At 37.8% G+C, this 19962-nt stretch overlaps 1 protein-coding gene across 1 annotated transcript in view; it reads left to right on the top strand.

The window, feature by feature from the left end:
- CCDC7 (coiled-coil domain containing 7) overlaps positions 1-19962 on the top strand; it is a 434096-nt gene that overhangs the window by 132806 nt on the left and 281328 nt on the right. Inside the window, 2 exon segments of the mRNA XM_063637339.1 lie at positions 6733-6818; positions 8111-8165. Coding sequence (XP_063493409.1) covers positions 6733-6818; positions 8111-8165 — 141 coding nt within the window.

A 19962-nucleotide genomic window follows, 5' to 3' on the forward strand; every position in this document is an offset into this window, starting at 1 on the left:
TGTCATGGGTGTTTGGTGTACAGATAGTTTTATCACCTGGGTAATAAGCATAGTACCAGATAGGTATTTTTTCTAATCCCCTTCCTCCTACCACTCTCCACTCTCAAGTAGGCCCCAATGTCTGTTGTTCCTCTCCTAGAATCCATGTGGTCTTGTTGTTTAGCTCCCACTTATAAGTAAGAGCATGGGGTATTTGGCACTAGTCATTTGGATAATGGCTTCCAGCTCCATCTGTGTTGCTGCAAAGGATATTATCTCATTTTTTATACCTACGTAGTAGTCCATGGAGTATACATATCACATTTTCTTTATCCAGCCCACCGTTGGTGGGCATTTAGGTTGACTCCGTGTATTTGCTATTGTGAATAGTGCTGCAATAAACATATATGTGCATGTGTCTTCATGGTAGAATGATTTATATATTCCTTTGGGTATATACCCAACAATGAGATTGCTGGGTCAAATGGTAATTCTTTTTTAAGTTCTTTGAGGAATCACCACACTGCTTTCCACAATGGCTGAACTAATTTACACTCCCACCAGCAGTGCATAAGTTTTCCCTTTTCTCTTCAACCTCACAGGCATCTGTTACTTTTTGACTTTTTAATAATTGCCATTCTGACTGGTATGAGATGGTATTTTATTGTGGTTTTGGTTTGCACTTCTCTAATGATTACTGATGTTGTGCATTTTTTGTATGTTTGTTGGCTACATGTATGTCTTCTTTTGAAAAGTGTCCATTCATGTTCTTTGTCCCCTTTTTAATGGAGTCATTTTTTTTTTTTTTGTAAATTTGTTTAAGTTCCTTATAGATTCTGGATATAACACCTTTGTCAGATGCATGGTTTACAAATATTTTCTTCCAATCTCTAGATTGCCTGTTTACTCTGTTGATAGTTTCTTTTGTTATGCAGAAGCTCTTTAGTTTAGATCTCATTTGTTAATTTTTGTTTTTGTTGAAATGGCTTTTGGCATCTTTATCATGAAATCTTTGCCAAGTCCTATGTCCAGAATGGTATTTCCTAGGTTATCTTCCAGAGTTTTTATAGTTTTGGGTTTTCATTTAAGTCTTTAATTGATTTTGAGTTGATTTTTGAATGTGGTATAAGGTAGGGGTACAGTTTCAATCTTCTGCATATGGCTGGCCAGTTATTCCAGCCTCATTTTTTGAATGGGGAGTCCTTTCTTCATTGCTTGTTTTTGTCAGGTTTGTTGAAGATCAGATAGTTTTAGGTGTACAGCCTTATTTCTGGCTTCTGTATTCTGTTCCATTGGCCTAGGTGTCTGTTTTTGCACCAGTACCATGCTATTTTGGTTACTGTAGCCCTTTAGTATAGTTTTAAGTTGGGTAGTGTGATGCCTCTAGCTTTATTCTTTTTGCTTAGTATTGCCTTGGCTATTCTGACTGTTTTTTGGTTCCTTACACATTTTAGAATAGCTTTTTCTATTTCTGTGAAGAATGACATTGGTAGTTTGATAGGAATAGCATTGAATCTTTAAATCACTTTGGGCAGTATGACCATTTTAACAATATTGATTCTCCCTATCCATGAGCATGGAATGTTTTCCCATTTGTTTGTGTCATCTGATTTCTTTGAGCAGTGTTTCAAAGTTCTCATTGTGGAGATCTTTCACCTCCCTAGTTAGCTATATTCCTAGATATTTTATTCTTTTTGTGGCAATTGAGAATGGGATTGTATTCCTGATTTGGCTCTTGGCTTGGATGTTTTTGTATAGGAGTGCTACTAATTTTGTATATTGATTTTGTACCCTGAAACTTTGCTGACATTGTTCATCAGCTGAAGGAGATTTTGGGCCAAGGCTATGGAGTTTTCTAGATACAGAATCATGCTGTCAAACGGGGGTAGTTTCACTTCCTCTCTTCCTATCTGGATGCCCTTTATTGCTTTCCCTTGCCTGATTGCTCTTGCCAGGACTTCTAATATTGTGTTGGATAGAAATGGTGAGAGAGGGCATCTTTGTCTTGTGCTGGTTTTCAAGGGAAATGCTTTCAGCTTTTGCCCATTCAATATGGTGTTGGCTGTGGTTTTGTCATAGATAGCTTTTATTATTTTTTTGTATGTTCCTTCAATGCCTAGTTTATTGAAGGTTTTTAACATGAAGAGAGTTGCATTTTATTGAAAGTCTTTTCTGCCTCTCTTGAGATAATACTATGGTTTTGGTTTTTAGTTCTATTTATTTGGTGAATCAGATTTATTGATTTGCCTATGTTGAATCAACTTTGCATCCCAGGGATAAAGCCTATTTGATCATGGTGGATTAGGTTTTTGATGTGCTTCTGGAAGCAGTTTGCTAGTATTTTGTTGAGGAGATTTTTGCATCTATGTTCATCAAGATATTGGCCTGAAGTTTTCTTTATTTGTTGTGTCTCTGCCAAGTTTTGGTATCAGGATGATGCTGGCCTCATAGAATGAGTTGGGGAGGAGTCCCTCCTCCTCAGTTTTTTTGAATCATTTTAGTAGGAATTTAGTAGGAATCATTTAGTAGGAATGGCACCAGCGCTTCTTTATATATCTGGTAGAATTTGGCTGTGAATCTGTCTGGTCCTGGCCTTTTTTTGGTAAGCTTTTTGTTACTAATTCAATTTTGGAAATCGTTATTGGTCTGCTCAGGGATTCAGTTTCTTCCTGGACGATTTTTGGGTGGTTGTATGTGTCCAGGAATTTATCCATTTCTAGTTTGATGTACTCATTTCTAGTGTAGATTTTCTGGTTTGTGTGCATAGAGGCGGTCATAGTTTCTGATGGTGATTTGTATTTCTGTGGTGTCAGTGGTAACATCTGCTTTGTCATCTCTAATTGTGTTTATCAGGATCTTCTCTCTGTTTTTCTTTATTTGTCTAGCTAGTGGTCTATCTTATTAATTTTTTTTTATAAAACCAATTTCTGGATTTGTTGATCTTTTGTATTTTTTTTGTATCTCAATTTCTTCAGTTCAATTCTGATTTGGGTACTTCTTGCCTTTTGCTTGCTTTGAGGTTGGTTTACTCTTCTTCTTCTAGTTGTGATGTTAGGTTGTTAATTTTAGATCTTTCTAACTTTTTCATGTTGGGCATTTAGTGTTATAAACTTCCTTCTTAACACTGCCTTAGTTGTGTCTTAGAGTTTCTGGTATGTTGTATCTTTGTTCTCATTAGTTTCAAAGCACTTCCTAACTTCTGCCTTAATTTCATTGTTTACCCAAATGTCATTCAGGAGGAGGTTGTTTAATTTCCATGTAATTGTATGGTTTTGAGTGATTTTCTTAGTCTTGATTTCTATTTTTATTTTGCTGTAGTCTGAGAGTGTGGTTGGTATGATTTTGATTTTTTTTTAATTTGCTAAGGATTATTTTATGGCCAGTTAGATTTTTTGGAGTATGTGCTGTGTCGTGATGAGAAGAATGTATATTCTGTTGTTTTTGGGTGGAGACTTGTGTAGTGTCTGTTTGTCCACTGGTCAAGTGTTGAGTTTAGGTGCTGAATATCTTTGTTTATTTTCTGCCTCAATGGTCTAATACTGTCAGTGGGGACCTCTGTTTAATAGCAGTCTCCCACTATTATTGTGTGTGGGTCTAAGTCTCTTTGTAGGTCCCTAAGAACTTGCTTACCCTGAGTATCAATCTGGGCGGTCCTATGTTGGGTGTGTATATGTTTAGAATCTTCTTGCAGAATTGAACCCTTTACCAATATGTACTGCCCATCTTTACCTTTTTTGATCTTTATTTGCTTAAAGTTCATTTTGCCTGAAATTAGGTTTGCAACTCCTACTTTTTCCTGTTTTCCATGTGCATAGTAAATTTTTCTCTGTCTTTTTATTTTGAGCCTATGGATGTCATTGCCTGTGAGATGGATCTCTTGAAGATAGCATACTATTGGGTCTTGCTTCTTTTTCCAGCTTGCCACTCTGTACCTTTTAATTTGGGCATTTAGCCCATTTGCATTCTGTATTAATATTGATATGTATGGGTTTGATCTCGCTATCATGTTGTTAGCATTTGATTGCCTGGAAAGGATCTTATTTCTCTTCCACTTATGACATTCAGTTTGGCTGGATATGAAATTCTTGGCTGGAAATTTTTTTCTTTAGGTATGCTGAATATAGGCCACCCCCCACCCAATCTCTTCTGGCTTGTAGGGTTTCTGCTGAAAGGTCCACTTTTAACTGATGGGTGGGGTTCCTTTTGTAGGTGACCCGCACATTCTCTCTAGTTGCCTTTATCAGTTTTTCTTTCGTGTTGACCTTTGAAAATCTGACGATTATGTGTCTTGGGGATTATCTTCTTATGTAATACCTTTCAGGGGCTCTGTGTATTTCCTGAATTTAATTGTTGTCCTCTCTAGCGAGGTTGGGTAAGTGTTCATCAATGACATAGCAAAATATGTTTTCCAGGTTGCTTGCTTTTTCCCTGCCTCTTTCAGGAACCAATCAGTCATAGATTTGACCTCTACTTAACCCCAAATTTCTCAGAGTTTTTTTTTTTTTCTCATTCTTTTTTCTTTGTTTCTGTCTGATTGATTTATTTTAGAGAACCACAGGGGTGGATAGAGTTGCTTGCCCTGCCTTCTCGGTGTTTCCAGGGCAGCAGGAGGCAAATTCAGGCAGAAGTAGGACCACTGAGCTAGAAGCTCTAGCAGGCACGGCTCACTTGGCTTCCAGCAGTGGGGGTGGGCAGGGATGCCTGCTCTATAGTCTAGATGCTTCCTGGAACAAACAGGAAGGTGCACCCTCCGCTGAGTTTACACAGAAGCATGGCCACTGGGCTGGAAGCTCTAGGAGGTGTTGCCCATATGGGTATCAGTGGGAGGGGTGGATGGGGTCACCTGCTCAGCTCTCTGGATACTTCCTGGGAAAACAGGAGACTGCATCCTCCAGCTGAGTTCACACAAAAGCAGCACTGCTGGGCTGGAAGCTCTAGCAAGCCTTACCCACCTGGCTACTAGTGGTGGGGGTGGGTGGAATGGCCAGCCGAGTTCGGCCCAAAGTGGGCCTGCTAGTCCAGAAGCTGGCCTTGAGCCTCTTCTGGCAAGAAGACATGGATAAATCATACAGCTCCCAGGCACTGTAACTGTGGTCTTTACTGGGGCAGTGACATTGGTGCTGGTCTGCCCTTGGGCCCAAGGCTTGTAGAGGTCACTGTGGATGCAAGAGTTGCCCCCACAAAGTGTGCCAGTGGCTCCTACCTCAGTCTAGAAATGTGGTGGAGTTGGTGGGGGCCCAGGGGGATTCTCCCACTCCCAGTCTTGCACAGGTCCCTGTGGAGAGCTGAATCCCCCTAGGGGCTCTCACCCTTTCACATGTTGGCAAATGGTTCACTTACTCAACCTTTCCCATATTGAAAGGTTCTTCTGGCTCTGCACTGAGCCCAGACATGCTGGTGCCCCACCTCACTCCTCTCTGCTCTCTGTGTTACCCTGCTGCCTTGATGGATAGTAACGTGGTTTCTCAGATGATTGGCCTGCAGGGTCAATGTTCACCAGCCCCTTTCATTTCTGCTCTGTGAGAATGGTGCATATGAGATGGTTCTAGTCAGCTATCTTGTCCAAATATCCTAAAATTTTTAATAATCTAATTGTTAATTTTTTCCCTTACTTTCTTATATAAAATGATCTTCTACTACACAGCAGCTCAAGAATACTTTAAAACTTGATTAGTTCCGCTATAGTATTTGTTTTGAAATGCAAACTTGTTCCAACATAATTGAACAATTTGAGCATAGTTTGAATTTCACATGTGCTTAAGCATTTTAAACTGCAAAAACAATGAGTGAAAGCAGAAGGGCCGGGTGCAGTGTCTCATGCCTGTAATCCCAGCACTTTGGGAGGCCAAGGCGGGCGGATCACCTGAGGTCAGGAGTTCAAGACCAGCCTGATCAATATGGTGAAATCCTGTCTCTACTAAAAATACAAAAATTAGCCAGGCGTGTTGGCGTGCCCCTGTAGTCCCAGCTACTCAGGAGGCTGAGACAGGAGAATTGCTTGAACCCAGGAGGCAGAGCTTGCAGTGAGCTGAGATCGTGCCACTGCATTCCAGCCTGGACAACAGAGTGAGAGACTCCCATCTCAAAAAAAAAAAAAAAAAAAAAAGCAGAAAGCAACTTTCTCCATTTACCTTGGTTCACCTGTGTATAGTGTGCCACACCAGCACACATCTGGTGGTATGACATTTTAATTTCAGATAATTTCCTTCCACTGTGCGATAACTCACAAGTTGCAACCTATTCAATGCTGACTTTCACAAACAAGTTTCAGGTCTTTCTCAAAATAAAAGTCTGTATTTCTCATGGTATTTATATATTCTTAATGATTTAACTGTGTACTATAGTACTGTTTTTCTTAGGTTTTTATTTTTAAAAATATATCACCAACAAGGTTTTTGCAAGATGTGCACCTAACACCTTTCCCCCATATATCCTACAGGTTTTATTGCATGTTTCTGTGTAGTAAGGTGATTTTCAGGAAGGCATATGCCACATTATAACATAATTGATATTGTCAGAAAAATTTAAATGTTTTAATATGTGTTAGCTTATATACAACTTACACCACGTAAAGCACTATTACAGACAGACCAGATGTGTCATTTTGTTTTGCTTCTATGCAGATAATTTTTCCTGAAACATTGTATAGTGACTCTTAGAGTAAAATGTACATTAATAATGTATATTATCATATCTTTCTATAACTTATTGTGTTTTTAACCCTTTATTTCTGGCTTATATAAAATTATACAGAAAACTAAGCCTACAAATAATCGAACAAAGAAAGCTGTGAAAACAGTGAAGAAAAAAGACAAAGGAAAATCTGAGGATTCAGAAAAGTAAGACATAAATATACATGTTAATCTTTTTTTCTTGTTAATTTGTATTTTCTTTTTATACAAACAATTTAAAGTTAAATAAACATAACTCATGAATAAGCTTTTAAAAACATAAAATTGGCAAAATAACGTGTTTTTATAACCATACCAGTATATGATTATGGGATAAAGCTAAAAAGGGAAGAACAAAGAACCAAAAATGGACTGGAAGAGGAGATTGAACCACAATACATTCAGAAATAGGTGAACAGAATTAAATCTTTAATTTTAGGAAAAAAGCATTTACATTGTTTCTTTGATGGTCTAGCTCATGCTTTGTAATTTGTTAACTCCACAGTCTTGGCTGTTCTTTTCTACTGTACTTATTAATTGTATTATTCTTATAAAAAGTTATTTATTTTTTGTGTATATGTATTATTATACAGTAGCATTATTAAATAAATATTTTCTTTAGTATTCTAAAATAATTATTGCATTTGAATTTGCCTGGTTAAACCATAATATTAAAATAATTTTTAAAGGAAACTATAAAGTCAAACTTTATAGAATTCCACAAATCCTGAAAAGAAATTCATGGGACAAATGGCTTTGACCTTTAACAAAAAATGACCCGAGAAGAAAAAATGACCAATATGCTTTGAATATCTGTCTTTTCACATTTTTTTTTTATTATACTTTAGGGTTTTAGGGTACATGTGCACAACGTGCAGGTTTGTTACATATGTATCCATGTGCCATGTTGATTTCCTGCACCCATTAACTCGTCATTTAGCATTAGGTGTATCTCCTAATGCTATCCCTCCCCCCTCCCCCCACCCCACAACAGTCCCCAGAGTGTGACGTTCCCCTTCCTGTGTCCATGAGTTCTCATTGTTCAATTCCCACCTATGAGTGAGAACATGCGGTGTCCAACAACAATAGACTGGATTAAAAAAATGTGGCACATATACACCATGGAATACTATGCAGCCATAAAAAATGATGAGTTCGTGTCCTTTGTAGGGACATGGATGAAACTGGAAAACATCATTCTCAGTAAACTATCGCAAGGACAAAAAACCAAACACCGCATGTCTTTTCACATTTTAATCATACCAGAGAGAAGTTAGTTTGAGAAATGTTATTCAGTTGTTTGTAATTTAGCCTGTATGAATTTTATATCTCTTAGAAATATGAATTGTTTAAAAAAAATTTCATTATTTTAAAATCATTTAAAAAGTCCTCCTCAAGAAAGCAAAGCAGTGAGGCATTTAAAAATATCATGATGCATTTTAAAACATTTTATGTTACAGGAAGATGTCTCCAGAAAAAGAGTTTAAAATTAAAGAAGATTTGGATCAAATACAGGTAACACACCCACTCTCTCTATGCATCAATATTTGATTAATACTTGCTCTAATAGTCATATATAGAGAAACATTATTACATATGTGATTATAGGTATATATATGTCTGTGTGTATGTATGCATCTCTGTGTGTGTGTGTTTGTACTAAAATTCTTCCTGAGATAATGTCTTTCTTGTTGATGGACTCTTCTCATCAAGGTTCAGAAAATGAAATGTCAAACCCAGGCATATTTATGTCAATATTATGAAAATTACCATGGTTTAAACAACTACAGGCAATACCGTGGAGGAAAGGGCATCATATTGGGAGTCAGAACAGCAACCTACTGGTTATATGACTTTGGATAATTCCCTTTAACCTATTTGAATTTCAAATTTTTCAAAATTTTCATAACCCAAATGTGTAAAATGATAGCTACTCTATTTGTCTTAAAAAGGTATAAGGGACTTAAACTCCCACACAATAATAATGGGAGATTTTAACACCCCACTGTCAACATTAGACAGATCAACGAGACAGAAAGTTAACAAGGATATCCAGGAATTGAACTCAGCTCTGCACAAAGTGGACCTAATAGACATCTACAGAACTCTCCACCCCAAATCAACAGAATATACATTTTTTTCAGCACCACACCACACCTACTCCAAAATTGACCACATAGGTGGAAGTAAAGCTCTCCTCAGCAAATGTAAAAGAACAGAAATTATAACAAACTGTCTCTCAGACCACCGTGCAATCAAACTAGAACTCAGGATTAAGAAACTCACTCAAAACCGCTCAACTACATGGAAACTGAACAACCTGCTCCTGAATGACTATTGGGTACATAATGAAATGAAGGCAGAAATAAAGATGTTCTTTGAAACCAACGAGAACAAAGACACAACATACCAGAATCTCTGGGACACATTCAAAGCAGTGTGTAGAGGGAAATTTATAGCACTAAATGCCCACAAGAGAAAGCAGGAAAGATCCAAAATTGACACCCTAACATCACAATTAAAAGAACTAGAAAAGCAAGAGCAAACACATTCAAAAGCTAGTAGAAGGCTAGAAATAACTAAAATCAGAGCAGAACTGAGGGAAATAGAGACGTAAAAAACCCTTCAAAAAATTAATTTATCCAGGAGCTGGTTTTTTGAAAAGATCAACAAAATTGATAGACTGCTAGCAAGACTAATAAAGAAGAAAAGAGAGAAGAATCAAATAGATGCCATAAAGAATGAAAAAGGGGATATCACCACCGATCCCACAGAAATACAATCTACCATCAGAGAATACTACAAACACCTCTATGCAAATAAACTAGAAAATCTAGAAGAAATGGATAAATTCCTTGACAAATACACCCTCCCAAGACTAAAGCAGGAAGAAGTTGAATCTCTGAATAGACCAATAACAGGCTCTGAAATTGTGGCAATAATCAATAGCTTACCAACCAAAAAGAATCCAGGACCTGATGGATTCACAGCCGAATTCTACCAGAGGTACAAGGAGGAACTGGTACCATTCCTTCTGAAACTATTCCAACAGATGAAAAAGAGGGAATCCTCCCTAACACATTTTATGAAGCCAGCATCGTCCTGATACCAAAGCCTCATAGAGACATAACCAAAAAAGAGAATTTCAGACCAATATCCTTGATGAACATTGATGCAAAAATCCTCAATAAAATACTGGCAAACCGAATCCAGCAGCACATCAAAAAGCTTATACACCATGATCAAGTGGGCTTCATCCCTGGGATGCAAGGCTGGTTCAACATACACAAATCAATAAATGTAATCCAGCATATAAACAGAACCAAAGACAAAAACCACATGATTATCTCAATAGATGCAGAAAAGGCCTTTGAAAATATTCAACAACCTTTCATGCTAAAAACTCTCAATAAATTAGGTATTGATGGGACGTATCTCACAATAGTAAGAGCTATCTATGACAAACCCACAGCCAATATCATACTGAATGGGCAAAAACTGGAAGCATTCCCTTTGAAAACTGGCACAAGACAGGGATGCCCTCTCTCACCACTCCTATTCAACATAGTGCTGGAAGTTCTGGCCAGGGCAATCAGGCAGGAGAAGGAAATAAATGGTATTTAATTAGGAAAAGAGGAAGTCAAATTGTCCTTGTTTGCAGATGACATGATTGTATATCTAGAAAACCCCATCGTCTCAGCCCAAAATCTCCTTAAGCTGATAGGCAACTTCAGCAAAGTCTCAGGATACAAAATCAATGTACAAAAATCACAAGCATTCTTGTACACCAATCACAGACAAACAGAGAGCCAAATCATGAGTGAACTCCCATTCACAATTGCTTCAAAGAGAATCAAATACCTAGGAATCCAACTTACAAGGGATGTGAAGGACCTCTTCAAGGAGAACTACAAACCACTGCTTAATGAAATAAAAGAGGATACAAACAAATGGAAGAACATTCCATGCTCATGGGTTGGAAGAATCAATAAGGTGAAAATGGCCATACCGCCCAAGGTAATTTATAGATTCAATGCCATCCCCATCAAGCTACCAATGACTTTCTTCACAGAATTGGAAAAAACTACTTTAAAGTTCATATGGAACCAAAAAAAGAGCCCACATCGCCAAGTCAATCCTAAGCCAAAAGAACAAAGCTGGAGGCATCATGCTACCTGCCTTCAAACTATACTACAAGGCTACAGTAACCAAAACAGCATGGTACTGGTACCACAACAGAGACATAGATCAATGGAACAGAACAGAGCCCTCAGAAATGATGCCGCATAGCTACAACTATCTGATCTTTGACAAACCTGACAAAAACAAGCAATGGGGAAAGGATTCCCTATTTAATAAATGGTGCTGGGAAAACTGGCTAGCCATATGTAGAAAGCTGAAACTGGATCCCTTCCTTACACCTTATACAAAAATTAATTCAAGATGGATTAAAGACTTAAATGTTAGACCTAAAACCATTAAAATCCTACAAGAAAACCTAGGTAATACCATTCAGGACATAGGCATGGGCAAGGACTTCATGTCTAAAACACCAAAAGCAATGGCAACAAAAGCCAAAATTGACAAATGGGATCTAATTCAACTAAAGAGCTTCTGCACAGCAAAAGAAACTACCATCAGAGTGAACAGGCAACCTACAAAATTGGAGAAAATTTTTGCAACCTACTCATCTGACAAAGGTCTAATATCCAGAATCTACAATGAACTCAAACAAATTTACAAGAAAAAAACAAACAATCCCATCAAAAGTGGGCAAAGGACATGAACAGACACTTCTCAAAAGAAGACATTTATGCAGCCAAAAAACACATGAAAAAATGCTCATCATCACTGGCCATCAGAGAAATGCAAATCAAAACCACAGTGAGATACCATCTCACACCAGTTAGAATGGCCATCATTAAAAAGTCAGGATACAACAGGTGCTGGAGAGGATGTGGAGAAATAGGAACACTTTTACACTGTTGGTGGGACTGTAAACTAGTTCAACCGTTGTGGAAGTCAGTGTGGCGATTCCTCAGGGATCTAGAACTAGAAATACCATTTGACCCAGCCATCCCATTACTGGGTATATACCCAAAGGACTATAAATCATACTGCTATAAAGACACATGCACACGTATGTTTACTGCGGCACTATTCACAATAGCAAAGAGTTGGAACCAACCCAAATGTCCAACAATGATAGACTGGATTAAGAAAATGTGGCACATATACACCATGGAATACTATGCAGCCATAAAAAATGATGAGTTCATGTCCTTTGTAGGGACATGGATGAAACTGGAAAACATCATTCTCAGTAAACTATCGCAAGGACAAAAAACCAAACACCGCATGTTCTCACTCATAGGTGGGAATTGAACAATGAGAACTCATGGACACAGGAAGGGGAACATCACACTCTGGGGACTGTTGTGGGGTGGGGGGAGGGGGGAGGGACAGCATTAGGAGATATACCTAATGCTAAATGACGAGTTAATGGGTGCAGCAAAACAACATGGCACATGGATACATATGTAACAAACCTGCACATTGTGCACATGTACCCTAAAACCTAAAGTATAATAATAAAAAATAATAATAAAAAAAGAAATATTAAAAAAATAAAAAAAGGAAATTATTTAACTAGCTCAGGCTGATTTAAAAATCTATACTCTAAAAATCTTCTACAACTTATGCCCTCCTATGACTATAAATAAATGGCCACCTGGAGAATTAAAAAAAAAAAAAGTATAAACGTTTTAAGATGCAACGAAAAACTTCTTCAGAAATTGTAAACTCTATATCTCACTCTGGTTTGTGTCATCCAATCAAAGGAATACAGGTAACCTGTTATTACATTTTGGCTTTTAAATATTCTTTTTTCTTTTGCTACATGTTAATTTCTTTTTTTGGATTTATATTTTATTCAAAGGGTAAATACAAAATTAACAAAGAGTTCAAATTCAAAGCAAATATGCTTAATATTTCAAAACAATTCTACATACAAAGTACAATAGGAAAAAAAAACAAAAGCCCCCATAAATTAGAGTGGCTAGACACATTCAAGTCTAGCAGAAAGAAACTTGGAATTTAATGCAATGTTATTTCTCTTGCCTAGAAGCTAAAGCCTTAATTGTATCAGATATCTTCCATCTCCTTATGGGCATTACTTGAAGACAACAGTGGAGCAAGCTTTTTAATGAACTTGCCATAGTAAAAAAGCAATGACAGATGCCACACTGGAAAGAGGACAACAATGTAACCTAAAAGGGAGCTACTGGCAGAAATAGAAACTAGTGATACTGATAATATCTAGACCTTTGCAGATGTTTAGAGTACTGTACAATCTTAAATTATTGTTTATCAACATTTTGGTCTCACAAATTAAGAGTGTACTAGTTAAGAACCAAGGAGTTATACCCAGTTCACAATACTGTTTCCTTCACTTGCCCTTTAGATATAATGAATCTGGAATTCTCAATGAGTGTTACATGGTTTGAGAATTCTGGCAATTTTCCTTCCATGACCTCCCTATACTTATCTCCATTTCAAAATATGCAAAGCTGAGTGACAGAGGCAAAAATTAATTCCTAAAGATCCAAAGGGTACACAATACCTGTCAAATTTGATATGTCTAGGCAGGACGCGGTGGCTCATGCCTGTAATACCAGCACTTTGGGAGGCCAACGTGGGCAGATCACTTGAGGTCAGGAGTTCGAGACTAGCCTGGCCAACATGGCAAAACCCTGTCTCTACCAGAAATATAAAAATTAGCTGGGCATGGTGGCACGTGCCTGCAGTCCCAGCCACTCCGGAGACTGAGGCAGAAGACTTGTGTGAACCCGGGAGGCCGAGGCTGCAGTGATTCGAGACCACACCACTGTACGCCAGCCTGGGCAACAGAGCAAAACTCTGTCTCAAAAAAAAAAAAAAATGTAGCCTCTGGAAAAAATGACACATATTGGTGGGGCAGCCTTAGACTCTGGTGCAGAAGAAGAGAGAGGGAGAGGTGGAGGAGGGAGAGAGAGAGGGACCAAAGACAGGGCTGAATTCTACAAGCAGGCAAAACAGCACATTTATCCATTCAAATCACCCTGGCATAACTGTCTCCTGAAAAACATAGCAAATGCTATAACCACTAGGGATAGACTCTAGCATGCTGTTCATGAAAGGATTCTGTAAGGGAATCTTTGCTCTATAATTAACAGAGTATCAGATATTACAGAAACTTTAGATTGTCTTGCTACTCACTGACCTTAAATATTATCCTTCTTTTGCAACTATCAAGTAACTTAAAAATTTTAATCATTGCGTACCCTGTAAACTTCCTATAAATAACATGTTATTGCAAAATGTTTAAAAAGATGTGAGAAAATATCTGTGGAGTGTGGTATCAGAAAAGGCAGAGCCTTTGTTTTATCTAATGATTCTTTCCCAAACTGGGAAGATGGGGTAGAGACAGCTACATGTTAATTTCTTAACAACCGTCTAGCATTATATCACCCATTTCAGTGAATGGCTCGAGTTAAGTGTATAAGTATGTGCAAGTGTACAAGTATGTATATACCTGAATGACCCAAGAACTAGATAACATAAATTCTGTAAAAAACGAGAGTACCACATAAAATAGTGAATATAAAATGTACTATTTTGTAGCACTAGTTTTCTATTGCTGCATAGCAAGTTACCACAAATTTGGCAGCTTAAAAAATTTATCTTATCTCATAGTTTCAGTGGGTTAGGCATCTGAGCCTGGCTTAGCTGTGTCCTATGCTGTAATCAACTTATGCTCACCAGGCTATTATCAAAGTGTTGGCTGGGCTCCATTCCATTATATATCTTGAGAATCCTCTTCCAAGCTCAAGTGGATGTGATAAACTTCAGTTCCTTGCAGTTTAGGGCTGAGGCACTTAGCTTCTAGGGACAGTCTGCAGTTTCCTGCCACATGGCCTTTTCCATAGATTGTTCATATCATAGCACCTTTCCTCCTCCTCTTCCTCTTCCTCTTCCTCCTCCTCCTCTTCCTTCTTTCTTCTTCTACAGGGTCTCACCCTGTCATCCAGGTTGGAGTGCAGTGGCATGACCCTAGCTCACTGCAGCCTGAACTCCTGGGCTCAAGCCATCCTCCCGCCTCACCCTCCCAGGTGTCTAGGACTACAGGCATGCACCATCACACCCTGCTAAGTTTTATGTTTTTTAAGTTTTTTATAACACCAAGCTCTTGCTCTGTTGCCCAGGCTGGTCTTGGATTCCTGGCCTCAAATCATCCTCCTGCCTCAGCCTCTCAAATTTTGGGGATTATAGGCATAAGCCACCACACCTGGCTAGCTCACAAGAGTCTCTCTCGTTTGCTAAGACAGAGTTCTAATATAATGTAACTTGATCATAGGTGTGACATCCTCTCACTCTTGCTATATAATGAACCTAATAAAGGGAGTGGCATCCCATCACTTTGCCATATTCTGTTGGCCAGAAGCAAGTCACAGGTCCCACCCATACTCAGAGGGGCTGGATTATTATATATAGCATGACCGTAGGGGTGAAGGTCATGGGATTATTTTAGATTTTTGCCTGCCATCTTATTTGATTTAAAAAAATTTATTTTTATTTCTGTGGGTACATAGTAGGTGTATATATTTATGGGATACATGAGACATTTTGATACAAGCATACAATGCATAATAATCACATCAGGGTAAATGAGTATCCATCTCCTCGAGCACTTTTCATTTCTTTGTGTTATAGATAATCCAATTATACTTTCTTAGTTGTTTTTATTATTTATTTATTTTTAAATTTATTTTTCCATAAGTTATTGGGGTACAGGTGGTATTTGGTTACATGAGTAAGTTCTTTAGTGGTGATTTGTGAGATTTTGGTGCACCCATCATCCAAGCAGTATACACTGCACCATATTTATAGTCTTTTATCCCTCGCCCACCTCCCACTCTTGCCCTCAAGTTCCCAAAGTCTATTGTATCATTCCTATGTATTTGCATCCTCACAGCTTACCTCCCACATATCAGTGATGTTATAAATAAATATTTGGTGCCACCAAAGAAACAGCACTCGAACATAAATTTAATTTTCTCAGCAAGGTAATTTTACTTCTATGGAAGGGTGTGACTTGCCGATGGAGCAATGGCAGGAGCACACCTGAACAAGATAGGGGAAGGGTTCTTATTCCTGGTGCAGGTAGCCCCTACTGCTGTGTCATTCCCCTATTGGCTAGGGTTGGACCGCACAGTCTAAGCTAATTCCAATTGGCTATTTTAAAGAGAGCAGGGGTATGAACTGGAGTGGTGGAGTGAGTAGTTGGGCAGGAAGGGCAGTTACAGAACAGATAATTCAGATCAGAGCAAGTGACCAGGGTGACTCAGGACGGAGCAGGTGACCAGGGGTGACTCAAGACATAGCAGGTGACCAGGGAAACATATGTAAACTACTGATTAGAACTGGTGGAAAAGGTTGTTTACTGAAACTAGGGGCGAGGAGAATGAAGAAGTTAAACTTTAAAATGGAGGACAAAGAACAGGAGAGCTGAACATCCTGATACATTGATTCTTTGGAGAGGATCTTAGAAATCATTGTACTTAACAATTTACAGGCTAAAACCTTTGAAGAGGAATTTATTATATCCTACAGTGAGAACATCTGATGTTTAGTTTTCCATTCCTGAGTTACATCACTTAGAATAATAGTCTCCAGTCTCATCCAGGTCACTGCAAATGCTATTAATTCATTCCTTTTTATGGCTGAGTAGTATTCCATCATATAAATATACCACAGCTTCTTTATCCACTTGTTGATTGATGGGCATTTGGGTTGGTTCCATGATTTTGCAATTGTGAATTGTGCTGCTATAAACATTCGTGTGCAAGTATCTTTTTTGAATAATGACTTCATTTTCTCTGGGTAGATACCCAGTAGTGGGACTGCTGGATCAAATGGTAGTTCTACTGTTAGTTCTTTAAGGAATCTCTACACTGTTTTCCATAGTGGCTGTACTAGTTTGCATTCCCACCAGCAGTGTAGAAGTGTTCTCTGATCACCGCATCCACACCAACATCTACTGTTTTTTGATTTTTTGATTATGGGCATTCGTGCAGGAGCAAGGTGGTATAGCATTGTGGTTTTGACTTCCATTTCCCTGATCATTCGTGATGTTGAGCATTTTTTCATATGTTTGTTGGCCATTTGTATATCTTCTTTTGAGAGTTGTCTATTCATATCCTTAGCCCACTTTTTGATAGGATACTTTGTTTTTTTCTTATTGATTTGTTTGAGTTCATTGTAGATTTTAGGTGTTAGTCCTTTGTCAGATGTATAGATTGTGAAGATTTTCTTCCACTCTGTGGGTTGTCTGATTACTCTGCTGATTGTTCCTTTTGCCTTGCAAAAGCTTTTTAGTTTAATTAGGTCCCAGATATTTATTTTCATTTTTATTGCATTTGCTTTTGGGTTCTTGGTCATGAAATCCTTGCCTAAGCCAATGTCTAGAAGGGATTTTCCAATGTTATCTTCTAGAATTTTTATAGTTTTAGGTCTTAGGTTTAAGTCCTTAACCCACCTTGAGTTGATTTATGTATAAGGTGAGAGATGAGGATCCTGTTTCATCCTCCTACATGTGGTTAGCCAATTATCCCAGCACCATTTGTTGAATAGGGTGTCCTTTCCCCACTTTATGTTTTTGTTTGCTTTGTCAAAGATCAATTGGCTGTAAGTATTTGGGTTTATTTCTGGGTTCTCTTTTCTGTTCCATTGGTCTGTGTGCCTGTTTTTATACCAGTACCATGCTGTTTTGGTGACTATGGCCTTATAGTATAGTTTGAAATCAGGTAGTGTGATTCCTTCAGATTTCTTCTTTTTGCTTAGTCTTACTTTGGCTATGGGGGCTCTTTTTTTGGTTCCATATGAATTTTAGGATTGTTTTTTCTAGTTCTGTGAAGAATGATGGTGGTATTTTAATGGGGATTGTATTGAATTTGTAGATTGCTTTTGGCAGTATGGTCATTTTCACAATATTGATTCCACCCATCCATGAGCATGGGATGTGTTTCCATATGTTTGTGTTGTCTAAGATTTATTTCAGCAATGTTTTGTAGTTTTCCTTGTAGATGTCTTTCAACTCCTTGGCTAGGTATATTCTTAAGTTTTTTTTTTTTTTCAGCTATTGTAAAGGGAATTGAGTACTTGATTTGATTTTCCACTTGGTTGCTGTTGGTGTGTAGAAGAGTTACTGATTTGTGTACATTAATCTTGTATCCAGAAACTTTGCTGAATTCTTTTATCAGTTCTAGGAGCTTTCTGGAGGTGTCTTTAGGGTTTTCAAGGTAAATGATTGTGAGCAAACAGTGACAGTTTGACTACTTCTTTACCAATTTGGGTGCCTTTTATTTCTTTCTCTTGTCTGATAGCTCTTGCTAGGACTTTCAGTACTATGTTGAGGAGGAGTGGTGAGAATGGGCATCCTTGTCTTGTTCCAGTTCTCAGAGGGAATGCTTTCAACTTTTCCCCATTCAGTATTATGTTGGCATTGGGTTGTCATAGATGGCTTTTATTACATTAAGGTATGTCCCTTGTATGCCGTTTTGCTGAGAGTTTTAAGGGATGCTGGATTTTGTTGGATGCTTTTTCTGCATCTACTGAGATGATCATGTGATTTTTGTTTTTAATTCTTTTTATGTTATGTATCACATTTATTGACTTAGGTATGTTAAACCATCCCTGCATCCCTGGTATGAAACCCAGTTGATCGTGGTGGATTATCTTTTTGATATATTGTTGGATTCAGTTAGCTAGTATTTTGTTAAGGATTTTAGCATCCATGTTCATCAGGGATATTGGTCTGTAGTTTTCATTTTTAGTTATGTCTTTACCTGTTTTGGGTATTAGGGTGATGCTGGCTTCATAGAATGAATTAGGGAGGGTTCCTTCTTTCTCTATCTTATGGAATAGTGTCAAAAGGATTGGTACCAATTCTTCTTTGAATGTCTGGTAGAATTCTGGTGTGAATCCATCTGGTCCTGGCCTTTTTTTTTTGTTGGTAGTTTTAAAATTACCATTTCAACTCACTGCTTGTTACTGGTCTAATTCTTCCTGATTTAAGCTAGGAGGGTTGTATTTTTCCAGGAATTTATCCATCTCTTCTAGGTTTTCTAGTTTATGTGCATAAAAGTGTTCATGGTAGCCTTGAATTACCTTTTGTATTTCAGTGGTGTCAGTTATAATATCTCCTGTTTTATTTCTTAGTGAGGTTTTTTGGATTTTCTCTCTTCTTTTCTCATTTAATCTTGCTAATGGTTGATCAGTTTTATTTATCTTTTCAAAGAACCAGCTTTTTGTTTCATTTATCTTTTGTATTATTTTTGTTTCAGTTTCACTTAGTTCTGCTCTGATCTTGGTTGTTTCCTTTCTTCTGCTGGGTTTGGGTTTGGTTTGTTCTTGTTTCTCTAGTTCCTTGAGGTGTGACCTTAGAGTGTCAGTTTGTGCTTTTTCAGTGTTTTTGACGTACACTTTTAGGGCTATGAACTTTCCTCTTAGCACTGCCTTTGCTGTATCCCACAGGTTTTGGTAGGTTGTGTCATTATTGTCATTCAGTTCGAAGAATTTTTAAATTTCCATCTTGATTTTGTTTTTGACCCAATGCTCATTCAGGAGCAGGTTATTTAATTTCCATGTATTTGCATGGTTTTGAAGGTTCCTTTTGGAGTTGATATCCAATTTTATTCCACTGTGGTCTGACAGAGTGCTTGATATACTGTCAATTTTCTTAAATTTATTGAGGCTTATTTTATGGCCTATCATATGGTCTATCCTGGAGAAAGTTCCATGTGCTGTTGAATAGAATGTGTATTCTGTGGTTGTTGGATGAAATGTTCTGTATACATCTGTTAAGTCCATTTGTTCTAAGGTATAGTTTAAATCCACTGTTTCTTTGTTGACTTTCTGTCTTGATGGCCTGTCTTGTACTGTCAGTGGAGTACTTAAGTCCTCCACTATTATTGTGTTGCTGTCTATCTCATTTCTTAGGTCTATTACTAATTGTTTTATAAATTTGGGACCTCCAGTGTTAGGTGCATATATGTTTAGGATTGTGATACTTTCCTTTTGGACAAGGCCTTTTACCATTACAAAATGTCCTTCTTTGTCTCTTTTGGCTGCTGTTGCTTTAAAGTTTGTTTGTCTGATGTAAGAATAGCTACCCCTGCTTGCTTTTGGTGTCCATTTGCATGGAATGCCTTTTTCCACCCCTTTACTTTAAGCTTATGTGAGTCCTTATGTGTTAGCAAGTCTCCTGAAGGCA

The sequence above is a fragment of the Symphalangus syndactylus genome, chromosome 4 (assembly GCF_028878055.3).
Source record: "Symphalangus syndactylus isolate Jambi chromosome 4, NHGRI_mSymSyn1-v2.1_pri, whole genome shotgun sequence".
In the NCBI taxonomy this organism is placed as follows: Eukaryota; Metazoa; Chordata; class Mammalia; order Primates; family Hylobatidae; genus Symphalangus; species Symphalangus syndactylus.